General features: G+C 41.8%; 1 protein-coding gene and 1 pseudogene across 1 annotated transcript in view; both read right to left on the minus strand.

Annotated features, from left to right (window-relative positions):
* prom (prominin) overlaps positions 1 to 17829 on the minus strand; it is a 330972-nt gene that overhangs the window by 22582 nt on the left and 290561 nt on the right. The window contains exon 14 of the mRNA XM_067150593.2: positions 1410 to 1568. Coding sequence (XP_067006694.2) covers positions 1410 to 1568 — 159 coding nt within the window. The remainder of the gene's footprint in view (positions 1 to 1409; positions 1569 to 17829) is intronic.
* Positions 5370 to 5486, minus strand: LOC136859468 (5S ribosomal RNA; annotated as a pseudogene).

Below are 17829 nucleotides of genomic sequence, written 5' to 3' on the forward strand. Positions count from 1 at the left end.
TCATTGCGTAAATTGTCCTTCAAGTCTCCCAATGTCCTTGGCTTATTTGTGTACTCTTTTCCCTTCAGAATTCCCTCATATAAAAGTCACGGGTGAATAGGTCCGGCGATCGCGGTAGCCAATATCCTTTGATGACTTTTTTCTTATTTATAGCTTGGATGGTTTCTAATTCGGAATATACGTCATTATATTTCATTTTTCAGAAATTCGTGAGATTGACTCGCACGAAGTGTAACATGTCACCCACTGGGCAAGTTGGCCGTGCGTTTAGGGGTGCGCGGCTGTGAGCTTTCATCCGGGAGATAGTGGGTTCGAATACCACTATCGGCAGCCCTGAAGATGGTTTTCGGTGGTTTCCCATTGTTACACCAGGCAAATGCACCTTAATTAAGGCCACGGCCGCTTTCTTCCAACTCGTAGGCATTTCCTATTCCATCGTCGCCATAAGACCTTTCTGTGTCGGTGCGACGTAAAGCCACTGTGCGTAAAATTCTTCAAAGATTCTCTTATACACACCAGTGTTTACTGTTGTTTCAAAAAGTATACGAGCAACAATCCGACTTGCAGACTCAGCACACCACACTCCGTTTTTTCCCCTCATGAATTGTATTGGATTGTTTGCCGACCAGTATCTAGTGTTCTGCGAGTTTACATGTCCTGATAGATGAAACCAGGCTTCATCACTCATGAAATACAGCAGTGGGTCGAACAATCCGCTAACAAATTTTTAAAAGTAGCCATGTGTAGTGATTCACACTTTCTGCCTTGTATTGATCTTTCAATTCTTGGACAAATGCCACTTTGTAGGGCTTCAACCTTGACAACGTTTACAAGACCTACACAAAACGTTCATCTGTTGCGACAGTTTACTTGTCGACTACCTAGGACTGCGGATCATTTGTTCTCGAGTATCCGCAATCACAGCAGGTGTACGAATGAAAGGGGATCGATTCTCTTTTGCTTTTGCGACTGATCCTGTAGTACCATTTTTTCACTAAATTCTGTATACTGCTCTTTGCTGGTATGGAAACGCCAGGAATGTTGTTTGCAAAAATATTCCATGGTTTTCTTTAATAAACCGGTAGACACGCACGCCTCCACCATTGCGATTCTTTGTTGAAGAGAATACATCTCGTTGAGCACTTAATACGTCTGAATCAAGTCTTCACGGCTTTCGTACTTATAATGGTAAAGTATACATAGTTGCACCATCTTCACAACAACAGGTGACAATAAGCAGGCGAAAATGACCAGATCAATCAGGCACGGTTTTTGGGAGTCACTGTGTATCTCAAAATCACCAGTCATGTGGCATGTCCCTCTTTTCCACGGTGTCTCTTAATTCAGTTACATTTAATGGTAAAAATAACCTTTAAAACTTGTAGACAGTGCAGTCACTATTCACTTACCAGAGGATCCATGACATGCCTGCAGAAGAGAACTCGCATCGCATGGAACAGGTCCCATACCGGACGACAAGGAGCTACGTAAGTGGCTGTAGCGTCCAAGACATGGTCCCTGTACTGCTGTAGATAGCCTACAATACGACTGATGTATTCTTGGGATTTCTGAAACAGATTTCATGAATGTAATAATAATAATAATAATAATAATAATAATAATAATAATAATAATAATAATAATACAACGGAGCCTGGTCGACTGAAGTGGAAAGAAATCTGAAATGAATGGTGGTCACGCATAATGACATCCAGAGCGTGACCCGCTTAAGAATTATATTCAACCACACCAACATTTTCAAGAAAAGCCAAAACTATAAAAGAGGAAAGGCGTGAAAGAAAGGAATGACATAAAAAACGAATACAGGAAAACTGGGTAAAATTAAAAATTAAAATGAAGTGGTCCATAGATGGCTGAAACTACAATCATCCTCAGCCACAGTCCCTCAATCTTGAATAGGAGTTAGTAGGACTTAAAACTTATAACTGTATTATCAACCCTGAACAGGAAAATATATTCTGTATAACAGAAAGTTTTGTGATGCCCGCTGAGAAATGACAGACAACGCACGATTTTATGAGGTAACTTCATGACTTGCTCTCTATAAAGGCATAGCACTGGAAGCTAAAATTGAGAGGGTCGTTTCAATCGAGTGTGTTTCTTCGCTACTCGTTTCAGGTCAATGGTAGAATGGTAAATATTAATGCTGAGATTGGCTTGATAAAATTGTTATTGTCACATGGGACACTGTGATCTAGTGTATGTGAAAGCTATCCAGCTATCTCTGTCAATATGCCAGGATAGAAGTTCATTTTGAGTCCGGTAGATATTGGTAATACTGAAATGATCATAGTACGGGTCGTGATAGTTGAGTGACATAGTCACTGGTTCTCGCTTGAGGTAGTTGCAGTTCGAATCCTGACCAATTCATGTGTGATTTATTAAATAATAATAATGATTATTATTATTAATATCACCGTATGGCCTCAGCTAATATATTGCAGACATTTTGATCTGACACCATTTAGGCTGCATGGTTGCAGCAGTGAGGTTAGGACCTGTGAAGATAGCAGCAGTGAGGTTAGCGACTTTCACTTGTTTAACAAGTGCACGTGGTTAGGATCCGCCAAGATGGGCATCTGTCATCTTGACAGCAGTTTAAATTCCGCGCCCACGTCGTTATGGTGGCAGCAGTGAGGTTAGGGTCTGTCAAGATGGCAGCAGTGAGGTTAGCGACGTTCTCTTGTCCAAAACTGTGAGGCTAGGGTCTGTCAAGATGACAGCTGTCAAAATCACGTGGCTTTGTTTACAAACAAGAACACGTGCTCGTGACGTCACGGTCACGTGGTCCTGACATCATGGGGTAAATGACGTTGGCCGGGGTCAATTTTGATTTGACGCCATTTAGGGTGCTAATTTCAACGCTGCGTTTTACTCGACACGATGCCAGAGAAACGGACCTCTTCTTGAGGATCTATAACCAAGGTTTAATAAATGTTGCCAGATAAGCACGAAGTGTGTCACTAGAGATCTTTTACATACCGACATCGTACGGCAAATGAACTTTTTTTTCCCGCCCTTACATCTTAGCTGTCTGGAAATCAGGTGCAAACCTGGTGAAGAGGTGAGATTGAGAATTCCAAAACATTAACACATTATATCTTGTTAATGATCACGATTTAAACAGCTACGTAAATTTACAGCCTCGCTCCTTGTTTTCGATAGACGCCACAAAAGCTCAATTTGTCACAAAGAAACATGGAAACAAGGAAGCCCCTTGCCTCTAAAATGAATGAGTGTCTATGGGACTTTAAGATAAACCTCTCTAGAGCCTTAAAATCGTAACTAATATTTTTTAGCACAAACTACGAGCATATTTCGTTCTTGCACGAAAGACGTAACGCAGACATGACGCTGTTGTTAATATCATTTATCAACAACTGTACAAGCAGTGTGAACTGCCCACCCACAAACTAGAATACAAGCAACGCTGGGAAGTGTCACATTTAAAATATATTAAAATCCCTGTGTTATTACCGACAGGACAATAGCTGCCAATAAATGGTTCCTCACTATCACAAAGTCCATAGACATTTTATTGCCTAACACCAATTGTTAAAATCAAATATCCAAGTTACATTCAGCAAATATATGGATGTCATTGACTGCAATATCAAGTAATATTTGAAACTATGAACAAGAGCCAGGATACTGCCTAGCAAGGATTGCAAAGGCGTGCCTGGGTCATCCGTTTCGACGTAGGTTCGACTCCCATGAGAACATCAAGAATTTTAGAACCGAAACATTTCCTTGTGAAGAGACACATGGCCCTCGAGATCACTCAGCCTACATCGGAAATATCAAGTTAAATCCTGGAAACAGGATACATCTGTGGATCAATGATAGGGGTCGGCCTCCTTATGCCAAGATCGCGGCTTCAAAACCACTGAGGTAGTCGATTTTTGAACAGCGGAAAAACGTCCTTTCGACACTCCACGTCGTACGATGTCGGCATGCAAAAGGGGCCTCTGGTGGCACATTTGATCTTCACCCAAAATTATCATTATTATTATTCCTGGAAACAAAGGCATCCAACCATAGATATAATATTGCCGCAGTTATGTTTACCGATAGCTTTTACATTCCACTCCACTGACGGACTTCATGTCTGTGGGTAGGGGTGGTAGAATAACACCCACGGTATCACCTGCCTGTCGTAAGAAGAGACTAAAAGGGACACCAGGGGCTCTCAACTTGGGAGCGTGGGTTAGCAACAACGGGACCCTTAGGTGAGTCCCGGCATTGTTTCCACCTGTAACAGGCTCCTTACTTTCACCTTTTCCATCCGACCTCTCTTGATCAACTCTTGTTCTTTACTCACCCCGACGGTATTAAGTTCGCGAGGCCTAGGAAGTCTTTCATTTTCGCGTCCTCCATGGCCCTTACCTTTCCTTGGCCGATACCTTCATTTTTCGAAGTGTCGGATCCCTTCCATTTTTTCCCTCCGATTAGTGTTGATAGAGGATGGTTGCCCAGTTGTACTTCCTCTTAAAGCAAATATCACCACCACCACCAGAACTTATACGTACATGGCTTTTATTTTCACGAACTGTACTATTAAAAACCAGCTCTTTTATTAATACCAACCGATCTACAGAAAAGGAGAACAATTTCATCCAGAAAAGGCGACGGTAATTTTGACTAGGTATCAAATAATCAAACTTTCTTTGCTGTCAACTGTAAATCGAAGACAATAAAATTGGGTTATACGACCTTATAATTATGGATCAACTGACTTAGTAGCCAAATGGTTAAGTTTCGTTTCACGTTAGATCTACGAAGATGCACCGTTCAGAGATCTGATGCCTGAATTCCGAAGATGATTGCGGCTCTTCTGAGTCGATTTAGTTAGTGTTCACTCTCCGAAGTTCATTCGAAGTAAATCCTAGGATAGGACATTATTTAAAATTCTAGGACATCTATTCATTGCTATAGATCATTCCATGTTAAGAAAACAGTATTGCTCTCATGGACCTACAAGGAGCGAACACACCCACTCTTCGACATCCATAATTCGTCGTGATTGAGGGATATTGTAATTTACTATACATTTTATTCTAAACCCAACCCCATGGCACTGCAGCCCTTGAAGGGCCTTGGCCTACCAAGCGACCACTGCTCAGCCCGAAAGCCTGCAGATTACAAGGTGTCGTGTGGTCAGCACGACGAATCCTCTCGGCCATTATTCTTGGCTTTCTAGACCGGAGCCGCTATCTCACCGTCAGATATGCTCCTCAATTCTAATCACGTAGGCTGAGTGGACCTCGTACCATCCCTCAGGTCCAGGTAAAAATCCCTGACCTGGCCGGGAATCGAACCCGGGGCCTCCGGGTAAGAAAAAGGAATTGACCCAATGGCACGTGGTGTTCCCAAGCGGTCACCCATCCAAGTACTGACCACGCCCAATGTTGCTTAACGGCGGTGATCGGAAGAACCGGTGTATTCAACATGGTATGGCCGTTGGCACATTTTATTATAAAAACAGAAAAGAAGGATTAGGTATTATTTTACCCGTGCGTTGTTAAAGTAACTGCTGAAGCTTTTCTATTTCATAAATTCATTTGCAGGGAGGAAGTACAAAGGCGGTGACAGCCATCGCTTTGTTGCCTTCCTTCATTTCCCTTCTGTGTCGCTCTGGTACATGTAATGCGTATTCCCTTACTGTGTGAATCATGGCAGCTTATTACTATTGTAGAGAAAGCGTCTATTTATGTGATGCTTATGTTTTTAGTCCTTATATCAGTGCGTACTTGTCTTGCGTTGAGTGGGTGTTATGTGATTAATTAGTCCAAGTGTGAGATCTTTTTCTCCAGCATTAATACAGTGGTCCACCTCTGTGGTGTAGTGGTTAGCGTGATTAGCTGCCACCCCCGGAGGTCCGGGTTCGATTCCCGGCTCTGCCACGAAATTTGAAAAGTGGTACGAGGGCTGGAACGGGGACCACTCAGCCTCGGGAGGTCAACTGAGTAGAGGTGGGTTCGATTCCCACCTCAGCCATCCTGGAAGTGGTTTTCCGTGGTTTCCCACTTCTCCTCCAGGCAAATGCCGGGATGGTACCTAACTTAAGGCCACGGCCGCTTCCTTCCCTCATCCTTGCCTATTCCTTCCAATCTTCCCATCCCCCTACAAGGCCCCTGTTCACCATAGCAGGTGAGGCTGCCTGGGCGAGGTACTGGTCATACTCCCCAGTTGTATCCCCGACCAAGAGTCTGAAGCTCCAGGACACTGCCCTTGAGGCAGTAGAGGTGGGATCCCTCGCTGAGTCCGAGGGAAAAGCCGAACCTGGAAGGTAAACAGATGATGATGATGATTAATACAGTGATGTATTTATTTGATGGATGAGGCTGAGGAAGAAACACAAATAAATTGTGCTTAATTTGCAGTTTAGTTTCTTCCCCTCTTTATCTTAAAATTAAAAAGTGAGTTTCACAAAATTATGTTCCGCAGCTTTCCAGTTATGCTGTGGACATCAAAATGAGCCCCTCTGCACTTCCCCTCCCCCAACCAAAATCCATTAGAGTTCATGAATATAATTTTCAGCTTCGTTTTTTCTATCTTTCGTCTTAAACTTGAAAATTGAGTTTCGCAAATTAATGTGCCACTGTTTTCCCGTGTTGCTGTCGAACAGAGCTGTTCGACTGGCAACGTTGTTGTCAAAAGAACAATACTGTTTTCTTACCATGGAATGATCCATAGTCAGAAATAATTACAATTATAGCACACTCCCTAACGTGACAGCAACACTGTTTATTATCTCCTTGGATATCCATGATCTATTTACGACCCTGTCAGATATTTTTCCCAACGTGACGTGTACATTGTTGCAGAAGACACAGCACACGTCCGCAGGAGCATCTCTTCCGGTACCGAGGACGCAGAACTTAATTGCTACAGTTCTGCAGGTAGGCCTATCAATATAATATATTCTACACCTAAATACACCCACTGATGGTCAAGTTTATAATATCTCGTTTTTTTACACCTCGATTTACGTCGCATCGACACAGATAGGTTTTATGACGACGATGGGACAGGAAAGGGCTAGGAGCAAGAAAGAAGCGGCCGTGGCATTAATTAATGTGCAACCCCAGAATTCGCCTGGTGTGAAAATGGGAAACCATGGAACGCTTTATTCAGGGCTGCCGACAGTGGGGTTCGAACACACTATATCCCGAATGTGAGCTCAAAGCTGCACACCCCTAATCGCACGACCAACGTTTATAATATCATTTAAGAGAAAGCAGAAAAATATATAATAAAACAGCCCAAAGTTTGATTTAAGTAGGTGCTGCAGAACTTCTGTTAATATTTCTACCAAGAAATTTTAACTCCAGCGTCTGATAACAGTCATCTTTATACCGTACGTGGCAAAACAAACGACATTAAAATGTTATTTAATTGCGTTGGTACAGTATTTGTTCAAAATGTATACCATCACGTGACTCACATTGTTCATAAAGTTTCCGAAGATTATTGAACGTGTTGATGAACAAACGTTGATGTAAGGATAGAAAAAATTGCTTCAACTTCTCGCGTAGATCGGGAGTATTTGTATGCGGGTCTTCAAGATTGATTCTTTTGGCATACTCCGTATGTAGGAACCTGGGGCCGTGAAATCCGAGAAACAGCAAAGTTATTCCAATGGATTTCTTCGAGAAATTAAGTGATCTCCAAAGTATCGTAGAAGAAGGGGGAGTGACTCCCTCCGGGTCCATCTTACTGCGTCCATTTTCGTTGGAAGGGTAACTTCCTGGCGCGACAAGAACGCCGCAAATCCCGCGAGAATGGGCATGCAAAACCGCTCAGCACTTTAAACATCTGCCAAACAGACCTATCACTCAAACCGAGTTTCAGCGATTCTCGTCGTAGACTATGCTTTGAGGAGTGTAACACCTTGATTCTCGTTTGTGGTGACAGTTCTTGGATGCTCTGCTGGCCCCTTTCGTTGACAGAAAATTCATCCTGCATGACTGAACTTATCAGCGACAGCTAACATTCTTCTATTATTTGTTCGCTTCTTATTAAACCGGTCCTAGTGCTATTCTTTAACTGAAGCAAACTCGACAATTCTGACGCCCAACTCCGTAAGACGGGAAATAATGTTCCACCCTCTCCTCTGTTGTGAGAACCATAATTTTAGAAATCAACACAACACTGGATTCACAATATGTCAAACTATAATATACAATAAATAACTAAATAAATAACTAACAGTCCACCTCTGTGGTGTAGTGGTTAGTGTGATTACCTGCCACCCCCGGAGGCCAGGGTTCGATTCCCGGCTCTGCCACGAAATTTGAAAAGTCGTACGAGGGTTGGAACGGGGTCCACTCAGCCTCGGGAGGTCAACTGAGTAGAGGCGGGTTCGATTCCCACTTCAGCCATTCTGGAAGTGGTTTTCCGTGATTTCCCACTTCTCCTCCAGATAAATGCCGGGATGATACCTAACTTAAGGCCACGGCCGCTTCCTTCCCTCTTCCTTGTCTATCGCTTCCAATCTTCCCATCCCCCACTAAGGATCCTGTTCAGCATAGCAGGTGAGGCCGCCTGGGCGATCTACTGGTCATTCTCCCCAGTTGTATCCCCCGACCCAATGTCTCACACTCCAGGACACTGCCCTTGAGGCGGTAGAGGTGGGATCCCTTGCTGAGTCCGAGGGAAAAACCGACCCTGGAGGCTAAACAGATTAAGAAAGGAAGAAAGAAATAACAAACTAAATAACTAAATAGCTAAATAAATAAATAAATAAATAAATAAATAAATAAATAAATAAATAAATAAATAAATAAATAAATAAATAAATAAATAAATAAATAAATAAATAAATAAATAAATAAATAAATAAATAAATACTTCGTTGCTAAAGAAATATGGACAGCAGATGAATAATAATATCATTGTCGTTTGTTTTACCACATACCTTACTGTAGTCGAATATTAAATTGTTGTGCGTAGTGGGAGTTTGCGTCTGCCTTTTATCCGGTGAGCCCAGGTTTGATTAATGGCTCGTCCAATACATTAATCCTGGACTCAGAGTTAAAACGACATTTACTTAGTCCCAAGAGCTGTTTGATATTAGAGGTATTAGATTCAGTCAAGAAAGCCAACCAGTACGGTTGAGGTTGTTATCGGATACTCCAGTATCATCCGCTGGGCAGCAGTCCCCATCCAATCATCGTGCACGAAATAAAGCACTAGAGTGCGAGCGATGTTTGAGGTATATGTATACTGACCATAATATACGCCATATTATATTTTTTATTATGGAAAAATTGATTATGGATATTCTAAATGTCTGAAGTAAGATTATAGTTTCACGCGACTGTTGATACTGGGATCATAGCCAAGTGATCTCAAGGTTTACACGGGATCCAGACCACAGCAAGAGACCTTTCATTCGAAAAATCAGACATGCATTGGCCACGATTCGAAGAGCGGCTAACTGGATAGGAAGACAGCGATAACAGTTTCCCTCGAAATGTTTCTTTTAACGATAGTCCGCAGTTACAAGCTTTCGAATTCTTGAGGGACTCTTCCAGTTTTGATTCATCTGTATACAAAAGAAGAACTTCATTGGAAAATCCAACGTTTCTAATTTCTTATACTGCAGCCATCTGTTGCTAGCCGGTAGACTTGACAGGTGATCCGTCATATACGCAGCTCAGAAAGCACATCGTGTTGCTGCTGGATGTGGTAGTAATTGAATCCGTTGAACTCCTAAAAAACCCACGTAAATAAATTTTATATGAAAAATGTTTACATTTCAATTTCGAAAACCCTCAGCTAGGATTCTTCAGAAGTTTTGGGAATTTTCGTTCTTTATACGGTTCTCAGGGGAGTAAGGTTCACTGCTACCAAGTTAAAATTCCGGCGTAGTGGTAATTTGCTTCTACTCATCCGAAGGCCCCAGGTTCGATGTCTGGCTTTAAGGTAGTAGGGTGACTGAAGTGTAATTCAAGTCTTTTCGTTTCTATTCTTTCTTTTATACATCGCTTCTCTTCGACTGCCATATGAACTTCCTTCATCTCTCTGTGGTCGCTTGAGTCACCCTGACTCATTTTGAATTTTGACTTGCCTCTTAAGGCCAAATGTCCTCTCTGATGCCACGTGAATTTTTAGGTGAACGAAATTCGAACCTTGGTCACCTGGATGGAGAACCAGTAGCTAAGCCACCTTGCTGTTCACGGCCCCCATCTCGAGTTATACCTTATGGTTATTCAAATCCATAAACATTGTAATAAACCGAGCGAGTTGGTTGTGCGGCTAGCGTCGCGTAGCTGTGAGCTTACATTCGGAAGATGGTGGGTTCGAAACACACCGTCAGATGGCCTAAAGATCGTTTTAGGTGGTTTACCATTTTCTCACCAGGTAAATGCTGGGTAAAGTGTGACATTATATTACTAGCAAAATACTACTACTACCACCACCAATAATAATACTAATACTAATAATAATAATAATAATAATAATAATAATAATAATAATAATAATAATAATAATAATAATATATGTTTTAAACAGGGCTAAGTATAGTACTGGAGCTCAGATGATAGTGGGCTGACCTTCTAACCTCATGGGGTGGTTTCAATCCTTGCTTTGTCCAGTGGTATTTGAAAGTGATCAAATACGCCAGTCTCATGTCGGTAGATTTACTGGCATGCGAGACAAAATTCTGGCAGCTCGGCGTCTCTGAAGGTCGTAAAAGAAGTCAGGAGGATGTTAACTAAATAACATTACAGTATTATCTTCTTCCTGGCAGTTTCTTACTATCTCGTCACTTTGTATGGATTCAGCTCTGTTTTACGCCCGTATACCTTCCAGATGCCAACCCTAGTGGAGGTATCTACTCCGTATTGCGTGTTTCTGTGGTGGTTTGTGGTGTGCTGTGATGTGTGTGAATGAAGATCGATCAATGAATGAATGAATATTTATCAATCAATCAATCAATCAATCAATCAATCAATCAATCAATCAATCAATCAATCAATCAATCAATCAATCAATCAATCAATCAATCAATCAATCAATCAATCAATACTGATCTGCATTTAGGACAGTCGTCCAGGTGGTGGATTCCCTATCTGTTGTTTTCCTAGCCTTTTGTTAAATGATTTCAAAGAAATTGAAAATTTATTGAACATCTCCCTTGGTAAGTTATTCCAATCCCTAACTTCCTTTCTTATAAACGAATATTTGCCCCAATTTTTCCTATTGAATTCCAACTTTACCTACACATTATGATCATTCTTACTTTTAAAGACACCACTCAAACTTATCCATCTACTAATGCCATTTCACGCCATCTCTCCGCTGACAGCTCGGAACATACCACTTAGTCGAGCAGCTTGTCTTCTTTCTCCCAAGACTTATCAGCCCAAACTTTGCAAACATTTTTGTAACGCTACTCTTTTGTCGGAAATCACCCAGAACAAATCGAGCTGCTTTTCTTTGGATTTTTCCAGTTCCTGAACCAAGTAATCTGGTAAGGGTCCCATACATTGGAACCGTACTCTAGTTGGGGTCTTACCAGAGACTTATATGCCCTCTCCTTTACATCCTTACTACAACCCCTAAACACCTTCATTACCATGTGCAGAGATTTATACCCTTTATTTAATATTCCATTTGTGTGATTACCCCAATGAAGATCTTTCCTTATATTAACACCTAGGTACTTACATTGATCCCCATAAGAAACCTTCACCCATAAACGCATTAATTAAGAGTGGGGAGGAAATTTCCTATTTGTGAAACTCACAACCTGACTTTTAGCCCCGTTCATCATAATACCATTGCCTGCTGTCCATCTCACAACATTATCGAGGTCATTTTGCAGTTGCTCACAATCTTGTAACTTATTTATTACTCTATAGAGAATAACATCATCTGCAAAAGGCTTTACCTCTGATTCCACTTCTTTATTATATTTAAGAAAACATAAAGGTCCAATAATGAGGAATTCCCCTCATAATTATTACAGGGTCAGATAAAGGTTCGCCTACTGTAATTCCATGAGTTCTATTTTCTAGAAATATAGTAAATGAAATGTCGTATGGCTTTTAGTGCCGGGATATCCCAGGACGGGATCGGCTCGCCAGGTGCAGATCGTTTTATTTACCTCCCGTAGGCGACCTGCGCGTCGTGATGAGGATGAAGTTATGATGAAAACAACACATACACCCAGCTCCCGTGCCAGAGAAATTAACCAATGGTGGTTAAAATTCCCGACCCTGCCGGGAATCGAACCCGGGCCCATGTGACCAAAGGCCATCACGCTAACCATTTAGCCATAGAGCCCGACAGAAATATAGTAACTCATTCAGTCACTCTTTTGTCTAGTCCAATTTCACTAATTTTAGCCAGTCGTCTCACATGATCCACCCTATCAAATTCTTTATAGACAGGTCAATCGCGATACAGTCCATTTGACCTTCTGAATCCAATATATCTGCTATATCTTCCTGGAATCCTACAATCTGAGCTTCAGTGGAATAACCTTTCCTAAACCCGAACTGCTTTCTATCGAACCAGTTATTAATTTCGCAAACATGTCTAATATAATCAGAAAGAATGCTTTACCAAAGCTTACATGCAACGCATGTCCAACTTACTAACCTGCAATTTTCAACTTTATGTCTATCACCCCTTTCTTTATACACAGGGGCTACTATAGCAACTCTCCATTTATTTGTCATAGCTCCTTCATGCAAACAATAATCAATTAAGTACTTCAGATATGGAACTATATCCCTACCCATTGTTCTTAGTTTATCCCCAGAAATATTATCAATTTCAGCCGTTTTTATAGTTTTCAACTTTTGTATCTTAATTCAAATGTCATTGTAATTATATGTAAATGATAATACTTCTTTAGCATTAGTCATCTCCTCTATCTGGACATTATCCTTGTAACCAACAATCTTTACATACTGCTGACTGAATACTTCTGCCTTTTGAAGATCCTCACATACACACTCGCCTTGTCCCCCTGTGGGTGGGGGCGGTAGAATAACACCCACGGTATCCTCTGCCTGTCGTAAGAGGCGACTAAAATGGGCCTCAGGGGCTTTGAACTTTGGAGCGTGGGTTGGCGACCACGGGGCCCTCAGCTGAGTGTTGGCATTGCTTCCACTTACTTGTGCCAGACTCCTCACTTTCACCTATCCTATCCGACCTCCCTTGGTCAACTCTTGTTCTTTTCCGACCCCGACGCTATTAGGTTTGCGAGGGCTAGGGAGTCTTTCATTTTCATGCCCTTCGTGGCCCTTGTCTTCCTTTGGCCGATATCTTCATTTTTCGAAGTGTCGGATCCCTTCCATTTTCCCCTCTGATTAGTGTTATATAGAGGATGGTTGCCTAGTTGTACTTCCTCTTAAAACAATAATCACCACCACCACCACACTCGCCTTGTTCATTAATGATACCTGGAATGTCGCTCTTGAAACCTGTTTCTGACTTAAAGTACTATACATACCTTTCAATGTTTCGCTAAAATTTGTATGACTGCCAATTAGGCTTGCCATCATGTTATCCTTAGCTGACTTCTTTGCTATAATCAGTTTACTAGTAAGTTCCTTTAATTTTTTGTCCTTATTTTCACAACCATTTCTAACTCTATTTCTTTCCAATCTGCACTTGCTTCTTAGTCTCTTGTTTCTCTATTATAATAAGGTGGGACTTTACTATTCCTTACTACCTTCAAAGGTACAAACCTGTTTTCACATTCTTCAACAATTGCTTTAAACCCATCTCAGAGTCTGTTTACATTTTTTATTTACCGTTTTCCATCGAACATAGTTACTTTTTAAAAACACTCTCATGTCTGCTTTATCAGCCATATGGTACTGCCTAATAGTCCTACTTTTAAGACCTTCTTTTCGGTCACATTTATTTTTAACTACGGCAAAAACATTTTCATGATCAAAAACACCATCTATTACTTCGGTTTCTCTATAAGCTCATCTGGTTTTACCAGCACCACATCCAGGATATTCTTCCCTCTTTTCGGTTCCATCACTTTCTGAATCAGCTGAACTTCCCATATTAAGTTATTTGCCATTTGTTTGTCATGTATCCTGTCGTTCGCATTACCTTTCCAATTGACATTTGGTCAGCTGAGATTTCCCGCTACAATCACATTCATTTCCCTGTCGTTTCCCACATAGATGATCTTATCCAATAATTCTGAATCAGCGTCAGCGCTACCTTTTCCCGGTCTGTACACTCCAAAGACAGCAAGTTGCCTATTATCTTTAGAAATGAGCCTTACACCTAGAATTTCATGTTTCTCAACTTTAACTTCTTCTTTCACCAGATGAATACTCCCCCTCCCACCATTCCTATTCTATCTCTACGATACACACCCCCGTTTCGTGAGAAAATTTCTGCATCCATTGTATCATTTCTCAGCCATGACTCAACTCCTATTACAAAATCTGGTAAGTATAAATCTATTAAGTTACTTAATACTACTCCTTTCTTTACAACACTTCTACAGTTCAACACTTACATTTACATCTCATCCCTAATCCCTGCTTGTCTTCCAGATCCCTATACCCTTATTACCACTCCCTAACTTATACGTACCACAGCGGTTTAACTGAAGGCCATCTGAGCGCAGATCCGTATCTCCTACCCAGCCATTAGGATCTAGAAATGTCACTCCCAATTTCCCACATACCCACTCCAGGGTCTCTTTTAAATCCCCAATCACCCCCCAGTCAGTATCCCTTCTACACAGTATTCCACTGATAACAATCTCCGCTTCCTCAAACTTCACCCGTGCTGCATTTATCAGACCCCACACTTCCCCAACTATGTTGGTACTTATACCTGCTTACCTTACGTTGTTGGTACCAACGTGAAACACTACCACTTTCTCCTTCCCCTCCTCCTTCTCTTCTGCTTTCCTCAACATCTGCCTCAACCTAATTCCTGGATAACACTCTATCCCGGTTCCCTTTCCTCCACACACTTTCCGCACATGTCTAACAATGGAATCCTCCAAGACCAGAGCCTCAATGAGACAGAAAAAATCACCTAGTCACTTAAGCAGAGGAATTAACTGTATGCAGTTAAAATTCCCGATCAGGCCGGAAATCAAACTCAGGTCCCTCTGGACCCAAGACCAGTTTGCTAACCGTGCAGCCAAGGAACCGAACGAAACAATTATTATTATTATTATTATTATTATTATTATTATTATTATTATTATTATTATTATTATTATTATTAAATTAAAATTAAAATTAAAATTAAAATTAAAATAATAATAATAATAATAATAATAATAATAATAATAATAATAATAATAATAATAATAATAATAATAGTTTAGCGCACCTTATATTGCTTTCCATGTCTGTCAATTTTAAGGGAGACTAGAATACCGCCGTATTACGGGAAATAGATCATCAATTCGAGTGGATTTTAATCAGATCAATGCACTGTTCAGGATCATAAATCACCTCTAAATTTCTTATATCCTTTTCTATCAAGCCAAACAGACAATCATCTGGAAGGAAGCTGCGAGCTGTGCCTCCGCAGTATTCACTGGGGCATTTTCTAACCAGTGACCAACCATTACTATAAGAATCGTTTTATTTTGTACATTAATAATAATAATAATAATAATAATAATAATAATAATAATAATAATAATAATAATAATAATAATAATAATAATAATAATAATAATAATTTAGTGTGGCTATTTCTAGCTGAGTGCAGCCCTTGTAAGGCAGACCCTCCGATGAGGGCGGGCGGCATCTGCCATTTGTAGGTAACTGCGTGTTATTGTGGTGGAGGATTGTGTTATGTGTGGTGTGTGAGTTGCAGGGATGTTGGGGACAGCACAAACACCCAGCCCCCGGGCCATTGGAATTTACCAATGTAGGTTAAAATCCCCGACCCGGCCGGGAATTGAACCCGGGACCCTCTGAACCGAAGGCCAGTACGCTGACCATTCAGCCAACGAGTCGGACATAGTAATAATAATAATAATAGTAATAATAATGCTATTGGCTTTACGTCCCACTAACTACTTTTGTCAGTTTTGGAGGCGCCGAGTTTCCGGAATTTAGTCCCGCAGGAGTTCTTTTACGTTCCAGTAAATCTACCGACACGAGACTGACGTATTTCAGCACCTTCAAATTCCACTGGACTGAGCCAGGATCGAACCTGCCAAGTTGGGGTCAGAAGGCCAGCGCCTTAACCTTCTGAGCCACTCAGCGCGGCTTATTATTTTGTCTACCATAGCCATCACTAATAAGGCAAATTACCGGGCGAGTTAGCCGTGTGCGTAGAGGCGCGCGGCTGTGAGCTTGCATCCGGGAGATCGTGGGTTCGAATCCCACGGTCGGCAGCCCTGAAAATGGTTTTCCGTGGTTTCCCATTTTCACACCAGGCAAATGCTGGGGCTGTACCTTAATTAAGGCCACGGCCGCTTCCTTCCAACTCCTAGGCCTTTCCTATCCCATCGTCGCCATAAGACCTATCTGTGTCGGTGCGACGTAAAGCCCCTAGCAAAAAAAAAAAAATAAGGCAAATTACTTGGCAGTGACCTGAGTCGACTTTTTTCAGCGTGTGATGCAATTTAATTTGCACCCTTTGAGAACTCATTTTCCATCCGTACATACGATGTAGTCCACCTCTGTGGTGTAGTGGTTAGCGTGATTAGCTTCCATCCCCGGAGGTCCGGGTTCGATTCCCGGCTCTGCCATGAAATTTGAAAAAGTGGTACGAGGGCTGGAAGAGGGTCCACTCAGCCTCGGGAGGTCAACTGAGTAGAGGTGGATTCGATTCCCACCTCAGCCATCCTGAAAGTGGTTTTTCGTGGTTTCCCACTTCTCCTCCAGGCAAATGCCGGGATGGTACCTAACTGAAGGCCACGGCCGCTTCCTTCCCTCTTCCTTGCCTGTCCCATCCAATTTCCCCATCCCTCCATAAGGCCCCCTGTTTAGCATAGCAGGTGCGGCCGCCTGGGCGAGTTGTATCCCCAGAGTATATCCCTCGCTGAGTCCGAGGGAAAACCGACCCTGGAGGGTAAACGATTACGAACGAACGAACATCCGATGTAACATTGTCTGAAGACAATTGGCGTTTTGAATGATCTCACTAAAGAATGCACTATGCCGTTGGACATACTGTATTAGTTGTTGACATCAGGCGATAGATATGCTGCAATTGCATTGGCGGAGTGGATAATGCACCTTTAGCAATAAATTGCACTATTGATAGTGCCCCTTTTGAGAAGGAACGCAATTTCCAGTATCAAATTGGGTAGGGACAGTGGCATATTTTAACTAAAATACAACTTTCAAGTGATGGAGCTTTCTTTCCGAAAACTCACATTGAGGAAAAAGTGGATAATGTGTCTTCTGCATCTATACGCCTCATATAGTACAAGAAAGAAAGAAAAATATAGCAAAATCATCTCCGTACAGGCCACGAAGAAGGGATGTGGGTAGAGTGGTTAGCTCTACTCCCGGCCGCCTTTGCCCCCAGGAATTAACCTGGTACTCATTTTTGGTGTAGGCTGAGTGAACCTCAGAACCATGTGCACCTCTGGAAGTGGAAATTTGTTTTCTTAAATTTTACGTCTTCCTGACGGGGAATCGGTGGGTTCGATTCCTTCCGGGTGAACCGAGCACGCCTTTACCGCCTCGGCCAGGCAGCCCCCAAGAGAGAAGAAAACTGAGCATAATAACCTGTTTTCTTGCTGGAACCCTCTCTCTTTGATGGAATGTGTGGATGCTACCCGATCATTCCATATGCTCTGCGGGTTAGCTAGAGCTCCAGGCGCTCTAC

The sequence above is a fragment of the Anabrus simplex genome, chromosome 1 (assembly GCF_040414725.1).
Source record: "Anabrus simplex isolate iqAnaSimp1 chromosome 1, ASM4041472v1, whole genome shotgun sequence".
In the NCBI taxonomy this organism is placed as follows: Eukaryota; Metazoa; Arthropoda; class Insecta; order Orthoptera; family Tettigoniidae; genus Anabrus; species Anabrus simplex.